Below are 11928 nucleotides of genomic sequence, written 5' to 3'. Positions count from 1 at the left end.
AAATTTCATAAGGAACACAACCCACTATAATACAACCGCTAATAACCCCTAAATCAAAAAGCCCCAAATTTCAATTAAAAATATTCATACGGGTTATAAACTCTAATTTTAAAATTCGAAAATTAAACTCAATTTTGAGCATGTTATTGAACTCCAAATCAGACATATGACATATGAAAATCATCAGGAAAACAAGCTCTACAACATGCAATCATCAAATCATTTAAACAATCATCCGGACAAAAATTCATATTTTTAATTAAAATAATTCGAAAATAAATAAAAATATAGAAAATAAACCCTGATTTCTGCAGTTCTGAAACTTGAAGAAACTGAAAGAACACCTCAAAACCTTTGTTTTGGTTACTCGAGCGTTCCAATCGGATTTCACTAACACCTTCAATTTGTGGTTTGATTTTCAGAAGATTATATGAATATAAGTATTTTCTCTGGAAAATTATATAATTACTAACTGCAAATGATTTTGATACGGAATAAAATACGGTAAAAGGCTATTTATATTTACGGAAAATTAGTATCCCGTTGGATCATTCCAGATACAAAATGGTACGTTTATTTATAAAAACTGATCCAAACGGTACCGGTTTTCAGGATAATTATCCAAACCAGTATAATTTATACTGCGGTCTTGGTCTCAGCGCCTGATTACACGTATTACAAGGTGATAATTGTGATAGTTTAATAAAAAGATGTCGTTTATCGAAAATACGAGTTTTATCGATTTACCGAAACAAATAACGTATCGAAAATGTTGCGCCGGGACCCGCGCAGGACAAACCGTACGCCGGATCGAAAAAGTCGAAACATGGAAAATGCTCGGAATATTGCAATTAGGTTAGAAAGGAGTTTTCGGAAGAGTTTCGGGTTATAAAAACGTAACAACTGATGACATCAGTTGGTTCCCGATTGTATAAAATAGTTTTTAAATACTCGGAAAAAGATTTTATGAAATCCATTTATTTCCTATAAAATCATAAATCAACATAAAAATAATTAGGAAGATATGACAATTATCTATATTTTATTTTGGACATATAAAAATTAAAATACTCAATTAATATTATTTTTAAACATCCAAACTTATATAACACATAACAAATAATTCACAGAATAAATACTGAACACATATAATAATTATTTATTAGCAAAAATAATTACACGATATATCTCAGATATTACACTTATGACTTCTTTTGTATTCTTCTTCTTTCGATTATGTATTTATGGATCGAAGAATACTTTGGTTACAATCTAGGAATTGTACCTATCCTTTTAAGCTCTTAGGCTTATGGATTTAGTATACTTATGATTTGACGATTATGTGGTCAAAGTATACTTTTAACTTCAAGTAACTTTATAGGTTCTATGATTCTTAGCCAAGGTCCAAATAATAGAAGTGCAAGTAATTGGCTTTGAATTTGTGCTTTTGAAGTTTAGGTAATTGATTACGAAGTTTACTATTGATCGACTTATAATCCCCCGGAACACTGAAGATGCTAGAAGGGGTTATAAGTGATACCTTTCGTAATGATACTATATACACGAACTATGCGTTGGCCAAGATCGAGATAAATGAAATGCAAAGTAATTGGTCAACTCGTGTGATTAAATCCACCTTTGAAGCTTAGACGGATGATTACGAAGTTTATATATATCGAATAAAAACCCCACTGAACACTAAGGTGTTAGAAGGGGATTATACGATATCTTTCGTAATTGGACTATATACACGAACTATGCGTTGGCCAAGATCCAAATAATAGAAGTGCGAGTAATTGGCCAACTCGTGTGATTTAATCTGTTTCTTATATTTGACAAAATTACGAAGATCACTATTGATCGATTTATAATCTCTCGGAACACTAGAGATGTTAGCGAGATTATAAAACGACACCTTTCGTAATTATACTATATTCACAAAATATGTTGGTCAAGGTCGAGATAAATAAAGTGCAAGTAATTGACCAACTCGCGATGTCAAATATGAAATCTCACTCGTGAGGACTTATTTAGAGATTTATGAAATCTCACTCGTGAGGAGTTATTTAGAGATTTAAGTACTTGTATTTTATAGATCTTCTTCGTTTAGAGCTTCGGTTTGAAGATCAAGTACTTATTCGAATTCCGAGTTCGAATCTTCGTTCTCTTTTCTTAGAGAACCTTCTTTATAGGAGATCTTGTATTAGAGCTTGAGATGAAGTAGAGAAATTAAGTACAAAGCTCAAAATAAAGAAAACCAAAGAAGAAGCTAAAAACTCACCACTTTTGGAAAACGGTCGGAAAAGTTCGCCGGAAGAATTCGTCGGAGGTTCGGCCGGATTTTGGCACTATGAACGAACTTGGGCAGCCCTTCGGGATGCCGGAAAGTGGTGGTGGATGAGCTCACTTGGTGGGAACAAGCTTGGTTGGGTGAAGCTAAGCTTGGATATCAAAAACCTTAAGTATATGTGTATATATTTAAGAGAGAGAAGGTTTTTGAGAAGAAGTGTGTGTATAGAATTTAAAAGAGATGAAGAGAGGCACTTCTTGAAAAATTCCCAGCAAGTATTTGGCTCTTTAGCTTGTTTAAAATGGGTTGGGGTGGGGGTTTATTTATAGAAGAAGTTGGGTGGAATGAATGGTTGAGATTTGAGAAATAATGGATGGTGGATGGAGTGTATCACATGGATTGATGACATGGCAAGTAGATTGTGTTTCTTTGAAAGTGGGAAGGAAGCACAAGCTAGTATCCATTCAAATCTCAGCTGATATATATATATATATATATTAAATATGGAAAAAGTTCTACAGCCACGGTTGGCTCCACGTGGCTAGGAGCCAACAAATCACAGCCGTTAAAGGCGTCCGCAATGAAACAATGCGGAAGACATCCGATATGGATCATTGCGGAAGACATGTTTTTTTATTTAAATAATATGTGCTTTAAATGTGTTTCTGATTTAAATATATTTATAATTTAAAATAAATATAATATTTATAATTTAAAACAATTAAGTTATTTTTTTAAAATAAAGTACTTAATAAAATTTAAGAAAGAGATTTATATTGAATTAAATATTGAATAAAATTTAAAAAAAAAAAGAACCACTTCCCTTACTTACCATCATATTAGTTCAAAGGACGTATACCCGGATACGTCCCTCGAACTAATATGATGGTAAGTAAGGGAAGTGGTTCTTTTTTTTTAAATTTTATTCAATGTTTAATTCAATATAAATCTCTATCTTAAATTTTATTAAGTACTTTATTTAAAAAAAATAAAAATCAAACATAAGACTATAAATTTATCATCAAATTTAATAATGAAGATTTAAGTGTTGAAGATAACATTAAACATTCAATATTAGAAATTTCAAATGAAATGATATAACTTACTCATAGACATTGTACTCCATTCATACTTATCAAGTGCTTAATATATTTTCTCAACAAAATAATATTTAATTATTTTTTCACATACCTATATATTATAAAAAATAAATTAAAATTAAGTATTATATGTTTAGACATTTTTTTAAATATTTAATGTATTTTTTTTCATTAAAAAAAGGCAAAATATACAATAATAATTACAAAAAAATTAAAATTTTGATATAAAAAATTTATGTAATATTGACAAGTAACATGCATGTTATTATGAATTTTAAATTTTTTTTACTAATTATTTTCTTCACCAAAAAAAATCAAAAAATAAACAATTATCCAAACTGCTTCCGCAATAAACCATAGCGTAAGTTATTCCTTCCGCAATGATTCATTGCGGGAGGAATTAATGTTTTGACAGTTTCTGCGCGTTTTAGCGCGTGGGTTGGTTGAAGCATTAAATACACCTTCCGCAATAATTCATTGCGCAAGTGTGCATTAATTTTGCCTTACCAGCTTCGTTTTTTTGCTCTGTAAACCCAATTTCACCATTTTTCTCTATCATTTTTCAATTTGGAGCCAAAAAGAGGTTAGTTTTTCTTTACTTTTTTTTAATGGCATCTCATTTATTTAATTATTCAAGTTCATCTAGTGAGCATGACGATTTTGATTATTTTACACCCATTGGGAAAAATCCGGTTTATCGTAAGCTTATTGTAGATGATGTTAATGAATTGATACATGTTGATAATTATAAATGTAAGAAAAAATTGGATATGGATGATGATGATATTGAGTATATGGAAAAAAAGAATATGGATGATGATGATATTGAGTATATGGAAAAAGAGAAATATTATAAAAAAGAAGAGGGAGATTGTAAGGGAAAAGGAAAAATGAATGATGATGATTTTTGTAGAGAAGAGAAAATGAATATAAGTGATGATGATGTTGATGATGATGATGGAGATGATGATATGAGTTTTGACAAAAAAAGGTTACGGTTTTTCAAAATCAAATATGAATAGTGTTGTGCCTTGCGTTGGTATGTTTTTTAACACTTTGGATGAAGCCGAAAATTTTTATAGAGATTATGGTAGAAGTGTTGGATTTGAGATTATTATTAGGAGTACTCATAGACATTCACGGGGTAATGGTATCTCCTCTCATTTTTATATTTATCGTAAGGGTGGAAGACTAGGTTCTAGTATGAAGTTGGATGTTGATGATGAAAGAAAGGAAAAAAGAAGGATTAAAGATGTAATTTCGAGAATAAATTGTAGTGCTCGAATGTGTGTCACTCATAGAGTTAAAAATAATAAATGGGAAGTAACTTTGGTTAAATTAGAGCATGATCATGATGGTAACCTCGGATAAAGTACAATTCATGCAAAGGTCAAAAAATATAGATCCGGTTACCCGAGCATTGCTTGAGTTATTTGATAAATCGGGCATTGAAACCGCTAAAGCGATGAGATTTCTTGGTGAAACATGGGGTGGTGTGGAAAAACTTGGATTTTCTAATCAAGATGTTCATAACGTAATTCGTGATATTCGACGACGGGTGTTCGATTCCGGTGATGCGGAGAGTGGTATGGCATTGCTACGACAATTGAAAGAAAAAAGTTTTGGAAACTTTTTCTATCGAGTTGATTTGGATGAAGAAAATAGAGTGCATTAGCGGTTAATACGTTGTAATTGGATAAGTTATTAGGAATATGACGGAACAAAAGAGTTAGAGGTTTGGTTTGGGTTGATCATCGATCATTAAACGCATACATGAATTTTAGAGATGTTGTTTCATTTGAATCCACATATAGGACCAATAGGTATTGTATGCCGTTTATACCAATAACCGGGGTCAATCACCATTACCAAAATATCTTGTTCGGGTTTGCACTCATGCGGGATGAGACGGAGATTTCATATAAATGGGTTTTGAAGACATGGTTAGAAGCTATCGGAAACAAACCTCCCCTCACTATTATTACGGATCAAGATATAACATTGGGAAATGCTATTGCCGAGATTTTTCCGGATACCAAGCACATATTATGTTCGTGGCACATAAGTAATAAATTTCCCGAAAAATTGTCGGCTTTGTACACACAAGATCCGGAATTTAAAGGGGATTTTAATGATTGTTTGTACAAGTCGTTGTCACCCACGAAATTTGTTGGTAAGTGGGAGGTTTTGGTTGATAAGTATGGACTCGAGGATCATGTTTGGCTAAACGATATATATGCCATAAAAGATAAATAGGTTCGTGCTTACACAAAACAACATTTCTCCGCCGGTATGACCACCACCTCAAGAAGCGAGTCCATGAATTCATTTTTTGACAAGTATGTGAAAGCTTCAACCGGGTTGAAAGAATTCATTGAGAATTCACAAAAGGCTTTGGAAACACAAATTCTTAATGAGGTTAAAGTCGACTACGAGACCGAGTATAAGGAAAGGAGATTGATATTCAATTTTGCCTTGAAAAATCATGCGTCTTCTATTTACACAAAAGAAATGTTTAGGCAATTTCAAAATGAGCTTAGAAAAAGCACATCTTATGTGGTAAATAGTTGCAAAGATGGTTCCAATTATATGTGGAAGTTGTATTTATTTGAGAAGTATAATGTGTCGGAGAATCTTAGAAGAAGGTATCGGGTAATGGTTTCTTTGGAAGGAAATATTGATTAAGAATGTAAAAAATTTGAACATTCAGGGATGTTTTGCAAACATATCCTACGCTATCTTGACAAGAAACAAAAAATTATGATACCAACAATTTTTATCAAATCAAGATGGACGGCGAGTGCAAATAAAATTGATGGTTTTTCGCCTTATAATCCTCCCGTTCTTGTTGATGTTGGTGATTCAACAACGGCAAGGTATAGTGCTTTGTGTAAATCTTTCCAAGGTTTGGGTGCTCTTGGAAGTTGTTCAAAACCACGATACAATTACGTGATGGATTTGATAGAGAAAGGAAAGTATTACGTGATTGAAAAGTTTCGTGAAGAAGAAAATAATTCAAAAATGGAGGAGGAGTTCTAAGCTTACGATGAACATGATCCAATATTCAATCCTCCAATGTCACAAACAAAGGGAATAAAGAAGGATTCGGCAAGGTATAAAAGTGGCATTGAGACGTCAACAACAAAGAAGAATTCGGGAAGGTCTAAAAGTGGTATTGAGACGTCAACTGAAAAAATCCGTTATTGCGGTTTTTGTGGTGTGGCCGGACATGATAGGAGGCGTTGTCTAAAAAACCCAAATAGAAATTTTAAATGATTTAATTCGCAATTTATAAATAATGTAGAAATTTAAATTTGGAATGTAATATTTGAATTTAGAATGTAATATTTGAATTTGGCTTTTAAATATTATTTGGTATGTATTTGAGCTATTATTTACTTTTTTTATAAGTACAAATTTTAAAAAATTCGAAGCTGGAAAAAATAGGGAAAAAACAGGGGAGCAGCAGAAAGTAAACTGCTAGAACCTGGTCCAAGGGCCCACTTTTAATTATGAACAATTAATTAACAATTCAACAAGTAATTTGCAATTAAATAAGTGTAAACAAGGATATATTTAAATATATCCTTATTTCAAATTCAAATTAATTATTCTAATCATATTAAGTCATTTTCATTAGCCCTAATTAAACAAGTATTTAAACAAATATATATTTAAATACTAAGAAATATCTTTAATTGAAATTATTAATTCAAATTAACCTAATAATTATTCATAACTATTCCAAACCATTTATCATTAATTTTAAATATCAACCTAATTATTCGAATAAAATTCACAACTCAAAATTAAACCTAAATTCATTTCTTAACTAATTTATTTCAAATTAAAAAATTAAAATGACCTAATCCTTATTTCAAATTATTACTTTAAATTCAAATTAATTATTCTAATCATATTTAGTCATTCTAATTAGCCTCAATTAAACAAGTATGCCTAACTTATATATTTAAATACTAAAAACATGTCTAATCACCCATAATTATCCCAAATCATCTATCATTAATCCTAAATTTAATCTAATAATTCAATTAATATGTATATAATTAACCTAGTTATTCGAATGAAATTCACAACTCAAAATTAAACCTTATTTCATTCCTTAACTAATTTATTTCAAATTAAAAAATTAAAATGACCTAATTAATCCTAACCCTAATTGTTAATTATGCCAAATTTTAACATATAATTCGAAATAAAAATTAATTAATTCAAAATAAAAAATTAAAAATTCCTAATTAATATTAACCCTAAATCGAACTAATTAATCAGAAAGAATCAAGAACATATAATTCGATCTAAAAAGTATCAAATCATGCTACAATTCGAACTAAAAAAGAATAAAATTATCATACAATTCGATTAAAAAAGAATAAAATTAACACAAATAATCAAGATTATCATGTGTGTATAATCAAGAACATCTTGTGTATACTGTTTATGTGTGTATATATACATACATCTCGTGTGTGTTTGTGCGTATACAAGAGAAAAAAATGGAAGAAGAATAATGAACCTTTGAATCAAGGAAGAAGAACACAAAAGAATCAGTTGCAATTTCCTTAGAAAAGCTCGAAATCGCCCTAGGATCGCACGTAATCGCCCAAAAAACGCTCAAGAACAGTTTTTAATCGATAAAATTGCTAATAGTTGGTTAGCAGGGGTTTATCTGTTCACGACTTCCGCAATGAATCATTGCGGAAGTATTAAGGGTAAAACGGTAATTTAACACCTTACGCAATGAATCAATGCGGAAGAAAGGGTACAAGGGTCATTTTGTTTACTTCCGCAATGATTCATTGCGGAAGGAACTAATCCCAGACGTTTAATATTTGAAATGCATGGTCTTGATTGGTTGGCTCAGGAGTGAATCCTAGCCAACCTTGGCTGTGGAAGGGGACCCATTAAATATATATTTTCCTTTTTTTTTAATCATTCTTTAATTACTTTAATTAAGGATTAAGCACCATTAATTATGACCACCCAAAAACTCTTAAATAAATATCATAAAAATATGATAATTACCTAAATATTATAAAATGATGTCCTGAAAAGTTTGGTCAATAATGGTCAATGGTAGCTAGGTTAAACGTGGTCAACTGTGGGACCATCTGCCTCGAAATTCGTGCCCGGTCAAAAATTCTCGAAACGCTACGAAATTTTTACCATGCATATAAAATACCATTTAAGTGATCCATACCAAATTTCAAGTCATTCTAGCCTTTACTTCCGACTAAAAATACTATTGGTCTTGGAATGAAAGAGATGAATATTTTGACCAAAGTTTTGACTTGTATAGATACTTAAAATATATTTCCTAATATATAAAATGTATTTGAGTGATGGGAAATATTTTTGAGTATTTTTGAATAATTTTCTCCGAAAAATACTGATTTTATGAAATTGGAGAAAATTACTTTACGACCACACAGATGGGAGTAAAAATGGATATTAATACTTCAATCATGAATATTAATAAACTTTGAATAAAAACTCTTTTGAAGGATGTAAAATATATTTAGGAGGGAAGAGTAAAACATTTTTGATTTAGCACGAGATCTCTAAAGAATATTTCTGATATATTCCTTATTCGAGTTTGTTGCCTTGTTGATGTTGCAACTGTGATCTAAAAAATATCATAACTTGATATTTCTTATTTGATCAAATCGCCTTAGAGATATATTCCATAAAATATAATTTTGATGTGTTTAAAATAATGAAATATCTCTTTTATAAATAGTCTTGAAAATAATTTAGCTAGTTTGACTATTTGACTTTGATCTGGATCAATTAAAATCAAGTCCTAATGGAGAGGATCTAAGTGTACTTAAATTTTATGTTTAATCGTACAAATACCAAAATAAATAATATATCGAAGATATCCTTTCAGGTATAAATGAGTCGCCAAAAAGATTGATGAAGATTATGATATCTGCCCATGGGTTCAGTGACCATTTTGAAACTTAACCCGAACTAAAAACTCTGCAAACATACAAGATTCACTATAAATAAACCTACAGAGTTATATGATCAAAATGACAAAAACTCCTGTATAAAGAACTGCGTGACCACATGTACTTATTATCCAAAATTTTCGATCATATAGAGTAAATAAAATCTCATTAGTTGATCTGACATAATTAAAAATAAACGATTTAGATTATATTCTTGATAGAATTATAAATAAAAAAAAGATTATATTGTTCAACTATTGTTCGAAGACCAATTACGATACAATTTTTCAATACAATAAGAAGTTGAATATAATTAGAGATGATTTGATATTCTATTATATATATAACGGTAATTCAATTTCATGTCTGTATATCTCTCAATATATACATATATGTTGCAACAATGTTAAATCAATCAAAAAAGAAAAAAATATTGAGATAGAATTTGATTACAGATGATAAGATATTCTCCTATAAGTAACTGTAATTCAATTTCACATCCGTATCTCTCAATATATGCATATTTGTCGTAATAATATTACAACGAACTATCAAATATAAAACAAAATTGCAACAATATCAAAAAATAGCAATATATATTTTGGGCCAAAAGGCCCAAAATTAAAGGATGCAAAATATAATTCTCTCTAATATTTTTTAGATTTTGAACATCAAAATAGGTTATAATTATGCAAATTGACCATTATACATATATTTTTAATTTTTTTTTATTATTTTAAAATATTTATTATTATTTTCTTATTATAACTTTTAATTTATATTTTTTAAATTAAATTATAAACAACTAGTTTATTAAGCCGCGCTTCGCAGCGGCCTTCTATTATAACGTTATGTCTTATATATATATATATATATATATATATATATATATTTCTAATCTGATCTTGGTCATTCCGAAATTATGAATAATAAATACATACAATAGATCAAAAAATTTAAAAAGTCGTTGTCTCGTTAATCACTCTTAGTCCGATAAGCCGCTCTCTCATTATTCAAAAAAATCATCACAAAATTATATTATGCATTTGTCATTAATCAATGTAATATTTTTTCTCTTTAATAATTTAAAATTTTGAGAAAATTACAAAAATAGATTGAAACGATATGAGTGTCACAACCTCACCGCCTTCGTCTTCTCATTTACGTAAGTATATAATAATATGATGACATAACGATTTTAAATTTTTTTGAGAAACTATATATTTATAGATACTTCCTTATAATATTTTGTAGGGTAAAAAATTAGAAGGAAAATTTTAGGAAAATATAATATATTAAGTTGATTTAAGAAAAAAGAGGAGAAATGGTATTTAAAAAGAAATTTAGGAGAATATCAAGATAATAAGTTGTTTTAAATAGAAAGAGGAAGTTTTAGGATAAATATTATGATGATAAGTTGATTTCAAAATTTTTAATAGAAGATTTTGTAGAAACTTTAGGAGAATATTACGAATATTGATAATATATTTAGGAGAATAAATGGTAATTATAGTTTTTCATATTTATTAACTCAAAAAATTGAGAAAATTAGAAAAATAGAATGAGACAATCTGATAGGCGCCATCGTCTTCTCCTTTATATAAGTATACTAGTTTACTAAGCCGTGCTTCACAACGGCCTTCTAAAATAATTTTTCGTTTTTTTTTGTATTTCTTATCTAATTATGATCATTTAGAAATTATGAATAATAAATAAATATAATAAATTAAAAAGTTTGAAAAATCGTTTTCTCTTAAAAAAAATATTGCAATGAGCCTCTCTCTCATTATTCACAAATTATCATAAAAATTATATTATGTATTAGTCAATAATTAATGTAATAATTTTTTATTTAATAATATATATTTTTTGGAAAATTACAAAAATAGATTGAAACAATTTAAGAGCCGCCACCTAACCGCTTTCGTCTTTTCCTTTACATTAACATAGAATAATATAATGATATAACGATTTTAAAAAATATTGAGAAAACTTATTTTGTAAATACCTACCTTTGTAATATTTTATAGGCTAAAAATTAAAAAAAAAACTTTAAGAAAAATGTAATATAGTAAGTTGATATTAGGAGAAAGAGAAGAAACAATATTTAAAAAGAATTTAAATATTAAAGTAATATATGTGAATTTTAATAATAATAAAAAATAATAATAATTATAATAATAAACATTAAAGTAAAATATATATTATGTGTTACGTTTTGAAGAAAATTAGAACTAGAATAGTATATTATTATTTTTGTTTTAATTTAAATTCTCATAATCCTAATCACAGTACGATATCGAGGGCTATATATACTATGAATATATTATATTGTATTGTGGGCTCAACGACAAAACCCTAGTAGTATTGAAATGTGCACTGGTTTGGGATTGAGGCTTGGTTCACTTTTGTCTTTCTCTGCTTTCAACAACTCATCAAGATCAGGTACAAATACATAGTTCTTCTTTTTTTTGAGTAATTAGCTATTTAAATAAGGAGTGTTTATTGTATAGAGTAAAAATTTATCATCGAGATAAACTTATATAAAATTTCCTCGAACACC

At 28.9% G+C, this 11928-nt stretch overlaps 2 protein-coding genes across 2 annotated transcripts; both read left to right on the top strand.

Moving 5' to 3' along the window:
• The first annotated feature begins 5163 nt into the window (after window positions 1-5163).
• LOC141696055 (protein FAR1-RELATED SEQUENCE 5-like) lies at window positions 5164-5646 on the top strand. Its single transcript, XM_074500246.1, has one exon. The coding sequence runs from the start codon at window positions 5164-5166 to the stop codon at window positions 5644-5646; it is 483 nt and encodes a 160-aa protein (XP_074356347.1).
• Window positions 5647-5682: 36 nt separating this feature from the next.
• On the top strand, window positions 5683-6429 carry LOC141696054 (protein FAR1-RELATED SEQUENCE 5-like). Its single transcript, XM_074500245.1, has 2 exons — window positions 5683-6035; window positions 6180-6429. The coding sequence occupies exons 1-2, from the start codon at window positions 5683-5685 to the stop codon at window positions 6427-6429; spliced, it is 603 nt and encodes a 200-aa protein (XP_074356346.1).
• The last annotated feature ends 5499 nt before the right edge of the window (window positions 6430-11928 follow it).

The sequence above is a fragment of the Apium graveolens genome, chromosome 11 (assembly GCF_009905375.1).
Source record: "Apium graveolens cultivar Ventura chromosome 11, ASM990537v1, whole genome shotgun sequence".
Taxonomy (NCBI): domain Eukaryota; kingdom Viridiplantae; phylum Streptophyta; class Magnoliopsida; order Apiales; family Apiaceae; genus Apium; species Apium graveolens.
Note: the sequence above shows the minus strand (reverse complement) of the source record. Positions and strands in the feature narration are given on the sequence as shown.